This window comes from Leptopilina boulardi, unplaced genomic scaffold, assembly GCF_019393585.1.
Source record: "Leptopilina boulardi isolate dan_hultmark-lab unplaced genomic scaffold, ZJU_Lbou_2.1 LbouV2_51, whole genome shotgun sequence".
Taxonomy (NCBI): Eukaryota; Metazoa; Arthropoda; class Insecta; order Hymenoptera; family Figitidae; genus Leptopilina; species Leptopilina boulardi.
In genome coordinates, this window is record NW_026137996.1 from 2,422,875 (window position 1) to 2,440,599 (window position 17,725).

The window sequence follows — 17,725 nt, forward strand, 5'->3', positions numbered from 1 at the left end:
AGAACATGCATAGGCGCGCGTCTAATATTTAGAAAAAAAAAATGGTTGGTTGATTGGTATCAGTCGCCCAATATACAGGCTTGGCAGAATGACTATCTTCGAGGAACAGGAATGGAGATGTACACCGAGACACTGAGCCCAACCTTCATTGGAATGCCCTTTGCCAAAGCAACTGAGTAAGTCGGTTCATAAAAAAAGCAACAAAAAAAAAAAAAGAAAAAAAAAAAATCCAAAAAAAAAATTTGACATCCAGCAGAGTGTAAATTTTTCCGTTTCAAGAGACTTGTCCTTTGCGTGTATTTTTTTTTTATTGCTAAAAAAAGCCGAATGTGTCTGCCTTTCTAAAAAAAAAAAATAATCAACACTTTACAAAAATACTTTTTACAAAAAATTTATTGTAACTCAATTTGTATTTAACATCAAATCACACTGTTAATAATATAATAATATTTAAATTGCCATTGATTCAAATTTAATTTACTTTCAATTCATTTTAATTTTAAAATCAATTAGGGGAATTTTAATGTCAAGAAGCTGATCATAATCATTTATTTCATCACTTTGAAAAGAATACAAAAATAATTTTATTTAAAAATTTAAAGATTTTATTTTATTTTCTTGGTGAATAATTTAACTGCTCTTCTTTAGGAATTATTATAATTTAGAAAATATGAAAAAAAAAATTCGAATAACAGAAGCAAAAAATGAAACATTGAAGATGATAAAAAAAAGCAGCCTGGCTATTAATTTTTTTTTTACGATTAAAAAGCGCATGCTATGTGTTTGGTTTTCTATTGTGTTTATTTGGACTGCGAATATTAACACGAGCTTAAATTATATATATTAATTTATATAATGAAAATAAATATAATATATATAATTGGACAGTCTCTTGAATCGGTTTAAAGGGGATGAAGCTTCCGCCTCGCCTATGTCTCTCACTACGCTCCACTCCGCTATATATGAACCTCTTTTTTATGAACGTGTCAACAATGTATAAAACCGTATTTGTGCTATATACACCTAATCAATGTAACCACCCTATCATTGCTTCAGTAACGTCGTTATTATATATACATTTATATATATCTATATTTCTTCACCTTCTATATATATATTTCTTTAAAAGATGCTCTTTGATATTAATATATTATATATATATATATATATATATATATATATAATATAAATATAATGTCGAGATAAATCGACGAGATGAAGTTAATCACTAATTCCCTGTAATAAGGTGCAGACGTGATGCAGGTTAAAGTAAGTTCATAATAATATATTGATCAAACCTTCTGCTTTTCAAATCTATATTAAATCTGCTTTTCAAATCTTTTTGAAACGTTTCAAATTTCATATAGATTCAAGAATGCCTTTAGGTGATAAGAATATTCTATAGGCACAAAAGAGAGAGAAAAAAAAAAAATTAACAAAAACTTGGTTTTTTATTTTTCACGTATATAGAGAAGGTCATTTGACTTTCAGAAATGATTACCCCAAACATCAACTATTTATTTAAGAGATAAACATTTTCCTTTTTTTTATGAAAATAATATTATCATTTTTGATAATTTTAAATAAACAATGAATTTTTTTTTTTTTTTTTTATTTTAGTGGGAAAAAAATTGAATTTTAAAAGAATATAATAATTTATATTTTTTTACAGTGCAATAATTTTGTTTGATAATGGGGATTTTTATTGGGGCTGTATATTTACAATAAATTGTTGCGCGAAAAAAATATTTTTTTAATTTCTACTGGATTAAATATCTGAGTACTCGGATTATAAAAAATCGCGTAAACAATTATCAGCGCAAAAATGGTATATTGAGAAACGAAGGGATGATAATGATGATGATGAAGTTGTACGAAAATAAAAGAATTTTTGAGCTCAATCGATAACTCATGAGATTCGAATGAGAATGCATTCTAGTGGGAATTCATCGGGTTTGAATTCCATTATTAGGAACATCCCCTTATGCCGAGGGGTTATTTGAATTAATCAATTGTGGAAAAGCCAGCATCACACACGACCAATATATATATATATATGACATTGTAAAATCTAGGCCAATAATGAAGGGGGGGGGGAATTAATTGTAATTTACTGGGAATTATTTATTTTTAATTTTGTTTCCATTAAATTTTAATATGTTTTAATATAAAATGGATAATTTTTGTAAAATATTTATTTAAGTTTTTTTTTTTTTTTTGGACAAAGAAACTAAAATTGAATGTGTGTTTGGCTCTTGAAAATATTTGAAGGTGACAAAAAAAAAATTTGCATAATTTTTGTACTACTGATAAAATTACAAAAATTTAAAAGTCTGACCATATATTGACTTCTACTACTGAAAACTTACAAACCTTTAGAAATTCTGTCTAAATATATTGACTTGTACTACTGATTTTCTAATTGTTTTTATTATGTCTGACTATAACAGATTTGAACTACTCACAAAAAATTAAACAAAACTGACTAAATATTGACTTGTACTACTAATAAAATTACAAAAGTTTAAAAAGGCGGATTAAAAACTTACTTTTACTACTGGCTTTTATATTTTATTAATTATGATTTATTATGTCTGACTAAAACCAACTTGTACTACTGACAAAATTACAAAAGCTTGGAATGTCTGACTAAATGTTGACATGTACTACTGACAAAATTTAAAAAAAATTGCAAAACATCAGCCTAAATATTGACCTGTACTACTGATAAAATAACAAAAAATTATTGAATGTCAAATTAAATATTGAGTTGTACTACTGAAAAAATTACAAACATTTACAAATTCTGCCTAAGTATTGACTCCTACTACTGAAAAATTACAAACCTTTAGAAATTCTTCCTAAATATATTGACTTGTACTACTGATTTTCTAATTTTTTTTCTTATGTCTGACTAAAACAGATTTAAACTACTCACAAGAAAATAAACAAAACTGACTAAATATTGACTTGTACTACTGAAAAACATTTCAAATGTTTAGAATGACTGACTAAATATTTGTACTACTCATAAAATTACAAAATGAAAAAGTCTAACTAAACATTGAGTTGTACTACTAATAGAATTACAAAAATTTAAAAAGTCTGATTAAAAACTTACTTCTACTACTGGTTTTTACATTCTTTTAATTATGATTTATTATGTCTGACTAAAACCAACTTGTACTACTGACAAAATTACAAAAACTTGGAATGTCTGACTAAATGTTGACTTGTACTACTGACAAAATTAAAAAAAAATTGTAAAACGTCAGCCTAAATATTGACCTGTACTACTGATAAAATAACAAAAAATTATTGAATGTCAAATTAAATATTGAGTTGTACTACTGAAAAAATTACAAACATTTATAAATTCTACCTAAATATTGACTTGTTCTACTGATTTTCTACTTTTTTTTGTCTGACTAAAGACGATTTATACTACTAATAAAATAACGAAAAAAATTCAAATTTCTGACTGTATATTTATTTTTACTACTTATATAATTACAAAATGACTATTCAAAAATTATGCATTTTTTTTTTTGCCTCGGAAAGAAAAATGGCTTTTTAGAAGCGAAAATGGTGAATAATTGAACGGTGCCAGCTGCCACTACTTCTTTTTTACAAGTTCCCCAATTTTTTTTTTTTTTTGTTCTATCATGAAAATTAATTAATTTTGCATATCGAATGTAATATACATATATACATAAAAAATCATATTAGAAAACAAATCTTAGGACATAAAAAAATTATTTTCTCACTAAAAATCAACGTTTTCTGACTAAAAAAAAAAATCATTATTTTCTTATTAAAAATCAACAAAAATTTAGTATACATCACTAATAATGTTTTTTTCTACCAAAAAAATAAACAGTGTATTTTACTAATTGACATATTTATGCAGGTATAATTTTTCTTTTAATGCAGGTCAAAAGATACCACAAGATGACGTTAACTCTTCATCAACGATTTTAAATTTTAATTAATTTCTATTATATATCACAATTTTTTTTCTATTATTATGTACATACATACATTTTCTTAGCAATTTGAATCAAAGGAAGTCAAAGAGAAAATAAAGAAAATTTCGCTTTACAAATATTTTTTACTGAAATTTTTATAATAATCAAATTTTGGTTTTTGTGAACTATTTTTTTTTTGGCTTCTTTCGGTTTTTGAAAATTTCGGGTTGTTAAAAAGAAAAATTTTCGGGAAACATTAATTGGTGAGCGTGAGAAGGTATATTTTTTTTGACGGTCGATGACGTGGAGGTTGGTTGGTGTTTCAGTCGCCGGACACTCAAGCGTGGCAGAATGATTACCTGCAGGGCACTGGCTGCGAGATGTACACGGAAACCCTCTCCCCGTCCTTTACCGGGATGACATTTCCCCAAGCCAGCGAGTAAGTTCTCGCTGCCACCGGCTGCCACACATGCAAACTTACCCCCCACTTCTTTTTTTTTTCTTTTTACATTGACTTACACAATTTCACACTCTTACACTCTCACCTTCTTTTTTTCTCTGTCTCTCTTTCTCTCTCTTTCTCTCTCTCTCTCTGTTTCGAGCCTCCGACACGTTCTTTTATAAAAGAGCATAAACGTGACAATGTATACATAATGCATCAACAAACGTTTTTTGACCTCCGGAGTTTTTCTTTCGCCTAGCACCATTATATTTATCTACATACATAGTGTAACTTATATTCTATTTTTTCTTCATTGTTTATATTCTTATTTATTTTTTTCATTTATCTTTTTTTTCTTTTTTTTTCTTATTGATTCTTTAATTTTTTTTTTTATTTATTTTATTTTGTTTATTTTTCATTAATCTTTTTTGTGTAGAATTCTCCCGTCAAAATATTGTTATTGCCAATATCGTGAGAGCCTGAGTAATTTTTATTTCATTCTTTCCTTTTTTTTCTACTTACTTGGAAAGATTCCCCGGAAAGTGCCCCTGGAGATTCTATCAGAATTCCGCCGGAAATTCCAACGTAATTCCGTCGGAGTTCTAAAGAATTTCCGATGGGATTCCGCCGGAGTTCTGACGGAATTCCGATTAATTTTTTTCAAAAATTTTAAAGTCCTAATTCCGTCGGAATCCCATAGGAAATTCTTTGGATTTCCGATGAAATTCCGACAGAATTACGTTGGAATTTCCGGCGGAATTCTGATACAACTTTAAATTTAAAATTTTTGAAAAAAATTAATTGGAATTCCGTCAGAACTCCGGCGGAATCCCATCGGAAATTCTTTGGAACTCTGACGGAATTACGTTGGAATTTCCGGCGGAATTATGATAGAACCTCCAGGAGGCACTTTCCAGGGAATCTTTCCAAGTGGGTAATCGCGAGAATTTTTTTTTTTTTTTTTTTTTTCTTCTTCATAAGCACACGGATGCATTTTTCTAGGGGACGAGTACTAGTCTTTTAAAACAGAGGGAAAGAGTAAATTAAAAAAAAAAAAAAAAATTTTTTCTTTTTTCTGCTCATTGAGAATATTTCAATAATAAGATGAATTTTATGAGCGCTGATTTGAGAAGTAATGTCAACTTGACCTTGAATTTAAGTGTGCTGGGGATAATGAGAGTGAAATAAAATTTTCACTTCGGAAAAGAAAAAATCCACTAAATATTACTAAATTTAAAGAATAGTTAAATATTTAAAAAAAAAAATGTATTTTTTTTTCTTTGCAAAAAAAAATATTTTTAATTCAAATTGCAAATTTTTAAATTAATTAAAAATTTTTAGATATTTGATTTTTTTTTTTTAAGGGATTAATATTAGAGCATCTTATCCTAAATGTATAGGAATCAGCATGAGAAAAAAAAACAAGTTCCTGGTATTTGAATTTTCGAATTGAGTTTCGAATAGTAAAAATGAAATTCCCTTTTTTCAAATTTGACATTTATCATTTTCGCTATAACTTTCATGTTAATCTCTATTAATATTTTTTCAATTTTTTTTTTTTTACTTAACACTAAAATTTTTTATTCCAAAATCAGTGCCCGTCCCCTTGTTATTATGCATTTGTGTGTATGTGTGTGTATATTTAGCGATTCAATTATTATTATTATTATTATTAACCATTTTCCTTCTCTGTACTCGCATGCCTGCTGCTCTTCTACGTTTTTTTTTTTTCTAAATAAACGTAACATTTTTTTCAAATCTAAACAAAAAAGGATAGCACAATTTTGGTAAAGGAGACGCCTCTTAGTTTTTTTCTTCTCTTTGCACTTTGAATTGTTATATATACACATTAGAATTCAAAATCATTCATTTAATTTTTAATCACTATTATAATAAAATTTTGAATTTTAATAGAAAAAATTTATTTTTTTTAATATATATATATTAATTAGAATTTTAAAATATTGCACAAACAATTTTTTCTTCTTCAATTAATTAGAATGCTCTCTAACATCTTTAATATGCGGATAATAATTTTTTTTTAAACATAAATATATGCACTGTAAATGCACTGGTATTGCACTATGCTGTTAGAAATTTTTTTTGTTTGGCCAAAAAAAAAAATTATTTTCTTTTTTTCCCAATAATATTGTGTGATAATTATATTTTTATTTTTAAATTGATTAAGTATTTATAAATTTTCAATCTTTGAATTTTAATAATTTTTTTGGATAATTAAATAAACTCTCTAAATCTGAATTAGTAAAAATGTTTACTAATTTAAATTAGTGCTTTAGAATTAGTAAAATTTTACTAATTATTCATAACTTTTACTAACAATTAGTAAAATTTAACTAATTCTAAAGCAAAAAATGAGTCACTAATTTAAATTAGTAAACATTTTTACTAATTCAGATTTAGAGAGCAATTAATGGAAAATGCTTCTTGAATAATTTTCAAAATTTATCATATATTTGCAAAAATAAGGAATAATTTTAATGATAAAATATAATTGAAGAAGAAACGTAATTTTTTTTGTCAATAAAAACAAAGCAATAAAAAAAATTTTTAGCAGTGCACTACTTTTTAAAAAAAAAAAAAATAGTTATGGATTTGGTTGAAGGTTTGATTTAATTTTTTTTGGCACACTTCTGAATCACGATATTTATATATATTTCGTTTGCGTGTGTGGGAGTATTAAGCCTATAATATATAAAATATATTCCCTCTTGTTTTTTTTTTTTTTTAGATAATAATCTCCTCTAGATAGTTTTAATTCTCATCCGTAACCTATCGTATACATATGTCATATTTATCCCATGTATACGAGTTCATATTTGCGACCTGTATTATTTTTTTTTTATTATTTTTTTATTATTGTTATATTATTAGTTATCTATATATATCATTAAAACATATAATTTTTTTTTCCCTATATTATTATAAAATGTAGTGATCCTTTCGCCGTTATATTATTGCCAGCCTATAACAATAAATATATATATGTAGATTTAGAGCAGAGTGACAATATATTAGATATAAATTGCAGCTGTTATTAGTGATCTTCCATTCCTCGCATGTCTTCGGCTTCTTGGTAAATAGAAAATTATTTTCTAAATAATTGCCTGATATTTCCTCCAATGCACAAATTAAATTCATCATAAAATATTTCGTTGAACTTTGAAAATTCATTTTTTAATTTTAAATTAAAAAATTTTAAATAATTTAAATTGTATTGGCGATTTTTTTTTTTAATTTTATTATGGTATTAAACTTAATTATTTAAATTAAATTTTTTTTTTTGTTATATTCAAAGAAATAATTTCGAAGTTTAGAAAATTATAAAATTAAATATACAATAAAAATATATTATTAATACATTATTTATTATTAACTGATATAAATTATTATAAATAAATATATATATTCTTTATCATTTATTAATTTAATCATTATTGATGAATAGATATAAATTTTATTTAAATTTACACAGTTGTCTTATTTTATTTTTATTTATTTTTTATTGTAAAAAAAAAAATTTTATGTTCTAGAGAAAAATGAAAATATTTTAAAAAAAGCGGAAATTAATTATGCGATTAAAAATGTTATTTAAATTAAAAAATGTAATATTAATAAATTAATTTTTTTTTTGAATTAAATTTACTCAACTTGCAACACATTGCATGGTATGTTTGATATGTTCTCACGCCATATTTCTGCATTTGCTTTCGCTATATATTATTGTTTGTGCATATATTGAATATATATATAAATATAGTGTCGCTTTTACATTATGTAGAAAATTCAATCATTTATAATAATCGACAAAATCACAAAATAAATCTTATTACTTCTGTTTCACACAACATCGATTACAACTTCTTATATATTGATATAAAATACAGGTTTGTTCACAAATCATAATACAGACAACACAGATTATTATTTTCTTTTTTATAAACATTTTGTCAATTTATTCACAAAATATATAAAAAATACATTTATTATTTTATAATTGTAGTTGAAAAAAATACTTTCATCATTTATATGTACACTATTTCCATCACTGTGTTGTCTTTTTTTTTTTTTTTTTTTTTTTTATTTTTAATAGTAAAGGTTAACATTTTTTTTTGTTAATAAATAAAAAGTAAATAAAAATTAATATAATAAAATAATACTGTTTTTAATATCGATTGAAATTTAATTAGAAAAATTATAAGTAATAATTATTTATTTATTATTATAAATAATATTACTTTACGTTGTATAGATTTGCCAAAAGTATTTTTTTGATTTTTGAAAAAAATTTCCAATAATGTTAAACTTTACTTTATCAATTTCCAAAAATCGTAAACATCAAGCACTGAATTACAAAAAAATATTATATCTCCTTTTTTGTTTGAAGAAAATTAAATACTAAAATACTAATTTAAATTTTTTTTTTTAAATCTTATATAGTGAAATGAAGTATTGGGATACATGATAAATTCCATGAGAAATAATAAAATACTCGTTTGTTCAATTATAAAATTAAAAGACGTATTTATTTTTATGCTACTGTTGACATTTATATATACTCTTTTTATAATGCAAAGACAATTAAAATTTAGTATTAAATACACATTTTTTTAAAGTAAAAATAATTTATAAAAAAACTTTATTATTTCTTTGGTCACATTCTGCATGTACATCATATACTTCTTATTATTGAAAATGTTTGTGAAAAAAAAAAAATGAATATTTACAAGTCATGAAATTATTCTAGATTATGCTTCACGAAATTGAAGCTTCTACTGCTCGCTATCGAGATTAAAGGAGGAGAAGCAGGTGCTGACAGTAAGATCTCGATTAATCCAAGAGGTGCCAAGATCGCTGCTAATACTCAGGGATTCTTCATTGCTCAATCGGCCGACGAAGTAAAAAGGTGAGTATTAAAAAGAAATGTCTGACTAGAAATTTACTTTTACTACTGATTATTTAAAATTTTCATAATTTCCTATCAATTTTGTTTGACTTAAATTTTAATTTTACAATTTTTAGTGAAATTACTAGAATTTTAACCGCAGTCTGACTAAAGCACGATTTTACTACTGATTTTTTTTTAATGTAAAATAATTTTTATAAATTTGTCTTATTAAATTTTTATTTTACTACTTATACTGAAAAAGAAGAATTTAATATGTGCGTCTGACTAAAACATGTTTTGACTACTGATTTTTCATAAACAGAAATTTATAATTTGTCTGACAAAAACACAATTTTTCTACTGATACAATAATTTATTCAAATTTTTCTACCTAAAACATGCTTTCACTACTGATTCTTGATATAAAATTATTTATACATTTGTCTGACTAAAACACGTTTTTACTACTTACACTAAAAAAGAGAAGCATTTAATAAGTTCGTCTGACTAAAGTAGGATTTTTACTACTGAAAAGAGAATTGAAATATTTTAATAAGTCTGACAGAAAATTGACTTTTACTACTGAATTACTTACGACTGATTTTAAGAGAAATATAATTTGTCTGACTAAAATTGACTACTGATTTACAATATAGTTTTTAAATGTTTTTTGTCTAACTGAGCTGGAATTTTATTACTGATATTTTAACAAATATATTAAACTTGTCTAACTGAAAATAACTTTTACTACTGAATATAAAGTTAAAAAGAAACTCCTATCGAAATTGATTTTTATTTCACAGGGAAAATTTACAACATTATAAATCATTTTGTCTAACTAAAATCGTCTTTTACTACTGATAAACAATTTTTAAACCTTTTCTTTTAAACTGAATCTATTTTTATCACTACTTATAAGAATAATTTTGCAAAAATGTAAATGTTTCAAAAAAAAAAATTAAATTTCATTCATAAATAATTTTTAATTCTATAAAGTAAAAAATTTGATTTTCTCTTTAAAAAAAAAATTGTTTTCATATAATACGTATAAATAATTACTATTTTTATTTTCAGAGCTTGGTTCTATTGTAAAGCATGTCACGAGGACATCAAGGATGAAACCTTAATCAAGAAATGCAAGTGTAAAAACTGTAAGTCATGAATTTATTCTATTTACAATTTTTTTTTTTTATTTTATTAAAAAAAATATATAAAATCAATTTCTTTATACTATATATCAAAATTCCCACCCAATTATAATTTCTGCCAAAAAATTCCCCCTTATAATATTCAAAATAATTTTGTTTCTCATTTTTCAAAAAGAAAATAATAAATATAAAAAGCAGAAATTATTTTCACAAGTCACATGACACATTTTCGTATTAAAATTAACTTTGTAGAAAAAAATTAAATATATACACGAAAAAGAATATAAAATTAAAAAATTAAAAACAAAAAAACAAAATAATTTACACGCGCACTAATAATATTATTATTTAATTAATTAATAATTAATAATTAATAATTAATAATTAATAATTAATAATTAATAATTAATAATTAATAATTAATAATTAATAATTAATAATTAATAATTAATAATTAATAATTAATAATTAATAATTAATAATTAATAATTAATAATTAATAATTAATAATTAATAATTAATAATTAATAATTAATAATTAATAATTAATAATTAATAATTAATAATTAATAATTAATAATTAATAATTAATAATTAATAATTAATAATTAATAATTAATAATTAATAATTAATAATTAATAATTAATAATTAATAATTAATAATTAATAATTAATAATTAATAATTAATAATTAATATTATTATTTAAGAATATTATATAATTTATTATTATTTATTAATAATATTAATTTAAATTATTAGAAAAAAAATTGTTTTTTTGGAAAAAAAAAGAATTGCAAATGTGTGACTCACGTGACTTGTGAAACATTTTATTTAGAGAAAATTAAAAAAAAAAAAAGAAAATAAAAACGAATATTAGAATAGGAAGTCCTCTTCCTGAAGGCCCCCCCCCCTCCACCCTTCTATAAAATTTCCTGTAGCATTTGAGAGCCGTATCAGTAATTACTGTGACAGTGAGAAAAGTGACATGGTTGTGACAAAACTATTGTGATATATGATCTAGTGGGGCAACAGCAGCGTTCCTGGGGCCGGGACTTAGGTAACGTCTCACTCGCTCGCTTACTCTGGAAATTTACTACCGTCTACTTTAATATATATATATATATATACATTAATATATATCTCTATATATACACTATTTTTTTTTATTTTTCGTTTTTTTCTTTATTAATTTTCACTCTGCGATCTGGCTCTTGTCCTTTTGTTCAGCTATTATAATATTCACCATCTCTTTGCTCTCTCCCTTTTGTCTTTTTTGAATCTTCTATATATATATATGCCGTACTTTTTTGATTGGCTACTTCACTTTCTAATTTTTCTCTCTCTCTCTCTCTAACTCTATTTGCCTTTTTACTTTACATTTCTCTTTCCTTATACTATTCTCTCTAATATTTTTTTTTACCTCACTATATTTCTCTGCGTGACCTTTTTTTTGAAAAAAAACACTATATATAATCGTTCCCTGCATTCGCCAAGGTGATGACGTTAATTGATCATGGTGATAATAAAAATGGCGATGAATAAAGCTGCATTTTCCCTTTATATATATATATATACTCGACATACTTACACTAATATAAATGGAATGCTGCTCGGGTAATGTTTCATTCTTCACAATATTGATTGCGATTTCTATAAATAGTTTTTTTTTTACTTTTTTTATTTCGGATATAATTAACATTTAGTTCTGTTTTCTTCCTCTTTCAAAGGGGAAGTAGTTTTTAAATAATTTATTTTAAAAAAATTCCATTAAATTAATCATTGAAAAATTTTTTTTACAAAAGTACCAAAAAAAAAGTACAAAAGTACTAAAAATTATTCATTAAATATTATAAAAATTATAGAATTAAAAAAATTTTCGGTGAAATATTATAAAAAAAAGCGGTAAATGATAATAAAAAATAATTTCTTTTTTCTTTTTTTTTTTGAGCAATTGTGTATAATGGTGAAAAATGAAACATTATGAGGAAGCATGTGACATGTAAACCCCCGCCGATTTTCCTCTGATAGTGTCAGTCAGCTGGCGCATGTCCACCTGACCGATTTATATAAGGAAATTAGCCTGCACTCTAGTGTGTCACCTCTCGTCCGCCTTGCATGCATGATATATAGCCTCTCAAGTTGGGTCTTTATTGGCACCAAAGGAGTCTCGAAAAAAAATAAATAATAAGCGATCTAACATGTAACCAGCTGTTATTTATGATAAAAAAAAACAGATCAGTTTCATATTATAATATTATAATTCGAAAAAAATCTTTTTCAGGTTCAATTCGTTTTTTCGCTATGAAATATTGCTCAATTTATTTTTATTTTTGCAAACCACTTAGTGCAAACGTAAAAAAATTGTTTCCATAAATTATGTAATTGAAAAAAAAAATATTAGTCAGTACAATTTGAAAATAATTTATTATTAATGAAATTACTAATTATTAATAAAATAATAAATAATTAATTCAGTATCAAAGTTGTAGGTAAAATTAATAATTTATTAATTGATTAAAAAATTAAAAAATTAGATGAATAATTTCGAAAAAAGGAAATAAAAAATGATAAGACGATAAAATATTTTTCCACTTGGTCTATAAATAAACAGGAAATGTAAAATAATGCTATTGACCCTATTACAAAAAGTCAATCCTTTGCGATGCAAAAATTTTCTTTTCTTTCCACACTTTGTTTTTTGACTTCTTGAATAAATTATTCGAGATGATGTAAAAATGAGCTTTTTAGTAAGTATGCAAAGTATATTGTCCCTAAAGAATAAAAAAACCCCTTTGATATTTATGTGAAAGTTGGAAAATTTTTAAAGAAACTCTTTTCGATCACAAACATATTTTTGAAATTAAAAACAAAAAAAGGAATAATTTTGAAAAAATTATTTGAAAATAAAATATTTTATTCTGATGTAAAATATTTTATAACATTTTGGATCTATATTATATGGGATAAGGAAAATTCAAAAATATTCTCTTGAGATAAAAGGGTGTTTTTTTTACGCAAGTAAAAGAGTAAGTAACAAGGGTTTCAAACACTGCACATACATTCTATAACTCATTTTTATATCCCAATAAATGGTTTATTCAACAAATTTCCAATTTAAGAGTGAAAGGAATAAAGGATAATATAGTAAATATTATCATTGTATAAAAGTAATTCAAAGGGAAATAAAATTTGAAAATATAATTAACTATAAAAAAATTCATTAATTGAAAAACTTATTTTAATAAATTAAAAATAAATATTAAATTATATTAATCTAAATAGGAAATCAAAATAATATACTTTTGCACTGAGAGAAAAATAACTACTTTTTTTTTTTGAAAAATCTAGGTCATTTGAAAAAAAAATGGAACAGTAATCTTCATATAAATTTTTCATGGTACAATATTACATAAAAAGAATTTTTAAGAATATATTCAGGTGGTGATCGAAAATTAATATTATTAATTAAAAAACGAAATATAGAAAAAAGTCCTTTATTTTAAATATTCCCATCGTAAAATTTTTCCTAAAAAAAAAAAGGTGTTTATTTTAACTATATAAACTTTGTACGAGCATTCTTACTATAATCCTTTACGAATAACGAACAATCATTTTTCTCTGTTTCGCATTGCGAAAGGCCCTTAGTTCCAGATCACAAAATTTCCTTCGTTATTGTATCTTTATTAATAATATACACAGACGCAACAAAAATCACACAAAAATCGCCACATACATCACAAATTGTTTACATTTTTAAACCCTGGGCAGTCCAAATTATAACTATATATATATATATATAGCTTTCGCGAATTTTTTAAACATATATATATAACACAAAGCTTTTTAAAATAATTTTTCCAATTATGTGCTTTTTTTTCCTTCTAAAAAGTTTAGTATATATTTTTATATTCTATTTTCTTATTTATTTAAGTTAAAGCTACTTAATTTTATGATCTGGTTAAATTTTTACACTTTGTGATATATCAAGAAAACAAATTTTTTTATCAAAACAACTGTAAGGATAAATAATTAATATTTAGGAAATTTTACAAAATTTTTTCAATTTAGTATAAAATTATTATTTATTATGAAAATTATTTTTACTATACTTGATTTTACAAAACATTTGACAAAAAAAATTTACATTTGAAAAATTTTACAAATTTAGTTTTACATTTCCTACATTTTACACTAAATTCAATAAAATTTTTTTTTTTAACAATTATATATTTACAAAATCACATGTTTATAAAATTATTCACAAACATTTTTTTTTTGTCTACTCAAGACTAATTATTTAATTTAATTCTAAATAATTATTTGGCGAATGCAGAAATCAAATAATTGAAAAAACAGAAGAAAAAATCAAAAAAAAAATTTGCAATTATAATTATTACAATCTTCTATAATTTCTTATCTAAAACACAAAATTTTATTAATTTTCACTTTTTTACTCACTTTTCTTTCTTTTTTTCACTAAAAAAAAATAAAATATAATTACTTTCTCTTTGGGAATCATCATCTCTCGAAAGGTACAAAAAATGAGAGTTTCTATAAAAAAAAATTTTTTATTTACCAAAAAAAAAATGCAGAATTCCCCTTAAATACAGAATTCTGTTTTATAAATCAGGTATTTCAGGAATATTTTCAGCTTCCCCTTTTTTTAAGTATATATAATTAATATGGATTCAAAAATATTGTATATATATTATTGATGTCATCTAATATGACGGTGTGCTGTTGCATATATCTAACTCATTTGCCAGCAACGCTGCCATTTATTTTTTTTTTACCCCCCTCGCCCCTCCGCCTATTTTTATAATATTTTATATAATGCAAAATTAATAATCTCTTTAATGATAAAAAAAAAAATCCCCGTGTCCGGCGGCTCATCAATGGATTTTTGCAGATGTGGGGATGATGATGATGCAGACGGGTATGGTGAAAGGAAACTCCACCTGCCACAGATACCTTGACGGTACGCGTGTCTCCATTATCCTCTTTTTTTTTCCTTTCCCAATTTTTGTTTTTCAAAAATTTACAAAAAAATAAATTCAAAATTCAGTGAAAAATTTCTGCACGATTCAGTAAAAAAAAAAAAAAAAATTTTCCCCACAAAATTTTACTTTGTTCGAATAAATTTAATTATTATTATTATTATTATTATTATTATTATTATTATTATTATTATTATTATTATTATAATTATAATTATTATAATTATCATTATTATTATTATTATTATTATTATTATTATTATTATTATTATTATTATTATTGAATCAAATCGAGAAATGAATAAAAAATTTGTTTTTTTATTAGAAAATTTAAATTTTCTTTTATCAATTTTTTTTTTTCTTAATTTTTAATTTAAATTTTCATTTTATTCAGCTTCTAATACAAAATTTAATTGACTGTATTAAATAAAAGTTTTTAGTTAATAAATTCTTATTTTATTTATAATAATAATAATAAATTATTATTTAGTTGATTGATTTTGATTTGAATGATTAAATTTTCATTGAAATTTTGATGAGAGCAGAAATTTTCACTTTTCGTTTTATTTAAAAAAAAAAAAAAAAAAAAAATGAGTAGTTTTCATTAAAAATCTTTTTGAAAGTTTTTTTGTTTTCTTTGATTTAAAATTTTTCCAGTGTATGTCTTGTGATTCCTAAATTTGTCTTCTTTTTTTATTTTTGTCCACTAAAAAGAAAAACTACTCAAATTTCCCGTTTTTTTCCCCTCACAAAATAATCCCATTAATCGTCGTGTTATTATTGTTAATAATTGTCATAAAGCTTTATAAAAGTTCAAGCTTAAATCGTGAAGCTTTTTTGGCAAAAGCTGCAAGCAGTTAAACAGGCTGCTTATAATGCAATAATTGCACACATGACCTGAGGCCTGAGAATAATGAATCGCGATAAATCGATTATTCGATGCGTTAAAAAAGAAAAATCGTTATTATAATGACATAACATATCTTTTTTTTTTTTTTAAAAAAAGGCAAATTTTATTTAAGCTTCGAATTTTTTTTTTTTACTTTTTTTGAGAACGTGAAATATATCGCTATGCACCGGCTTATTGCAGAAATGCATTTTAATATCGCACGTTAATTATATTTTCTTGATTATCGTTTTCTTTTTGTATGTTCATCACAGAAAAAAAGAAAAAGCTTTGGTTTTTATTTATAAATTACACAAGTGTTTAACAAAAAAAAAAATTTAATTTGTTTCACTGATTTTAATTTTATATAATAAATGTCCTTATTTAAAAAAAAAATGGACCATTATAAATAAATTGCTATTAATTAAATTACAATTATTAAAAATACAATTTATTATTATTCATAATAAATTATGATTAATGATTATTTTTTTAAATATATTTAAGGAACTTTATTATTTATTAAATAATTTTATTACTAATTTAATAATTATTAATTTATTTGTAATTTAAAAATTTTGTGTTATTCATCAACTTTCTTTCTTCTGTGGCAATAAATGTTTTTCGGGTCGTGTTCTGTGTTTAACGTTTCATTTATTTTTTTTTTTTGCTTACTAAAAAAAAAACTGTTTTTCTTTCTGAAAAATCTGAGTTGAGCTTAATGAGAGGGGAAATTAGAAAAAAAGGAAAAATATACTTTTTTCTACATTGGCGCTGTAGATTTTGAATCTTTTTATTTGAATTTTTTTTTTTTTGCTCCCGATTAGTTAAAATTGACAAGCCTGCAAGACTTAGCGAGCAAACAGTGCATCCCATTGGAGCGACAAGGGTCGATAACGGTTTTGTTTTTGCTTTGTGAAAAAATTCTCCCGCTTAATATTTTTCTCCCAGCAGAGTTCCTGAAAGGCCGTGCAAATGTGTATGTTTATATATATATATATGTATATATATATATATATATTCACACATTTCCCCAGAAATCTGGGTGTATAGTGCCTGTAATAATTACAATCTCAAACTCCAGAGCGTTGCAATCTGTCTATGAAAGTGGTTTAATTAATCGTGCCAATTAACCGCAAACTAATATATGCCCAAAAGGTAAACTGACATCATTAGGAGCAATGAGGAACTTTTGATGCCCAGGGTTTACCCTCATAATTCTCAATTCTCGTTTGATCAACTCTCTAACTGTCTCTCTCTCTCTCTATTTCTCTATTTCTCTTTCTCTCTATTTGTCTCTTTGTCTCTCGTTCATCCCAATCAACTTTAAATACATATATATATATATACCTATGACACGCATACAAAACTTAAC

General features: G+C 23.8%; 1 protein-coding gene across 44 annotated transcripts in view; it reads left to right on the top strand.

The window, feature by feature from the left end:
- LOC127289936 (calcium-activated potassium channel slowpoke) overlaps nucleotides 1-17,725 on the top strand; it is a 105,434-nt gene that overhangs the window by 65,613 nt on the left and 22,096 nt on the right. For 12 of the 44 annotated variants that reach the window (XM_051318227.1, XM_051318231.1, XM_051318236.1 and 9 more), the window contains exons 11-15: nucleotides 4,295-4,407; nucleotides 9,176-9,334; nucleotides 10,391-10,467; nucleotides 11,489-11,524; nucleotides 15,377-15,445. In XM_051318227.1, coding sequence (XP_051174184.1) covers nucleotides 4,295-4,407; nucleotides 9,176-9,334; nucleotides 10,391-10,467; nucleotides 11,489-11,524; nucleotides 15,377-15,445 — 454 coding nt within the window. Of the gene's footprint in view, nucleotides 1-63; nucleotides 177-4,294; nucleotides 4,408-9,175; nucleotides 9,335-10,390; nucleotides 10,468-11,488; nucleotides 11,525-15,376; nucleotides 15,446-17,725 lie in introns of all 44 variants that reach the window. The other 32 variants (XM_051318251.1, XM_051318268.1, XM_051318247.1 and 29 more) reach the window with 7 other exon arrangements.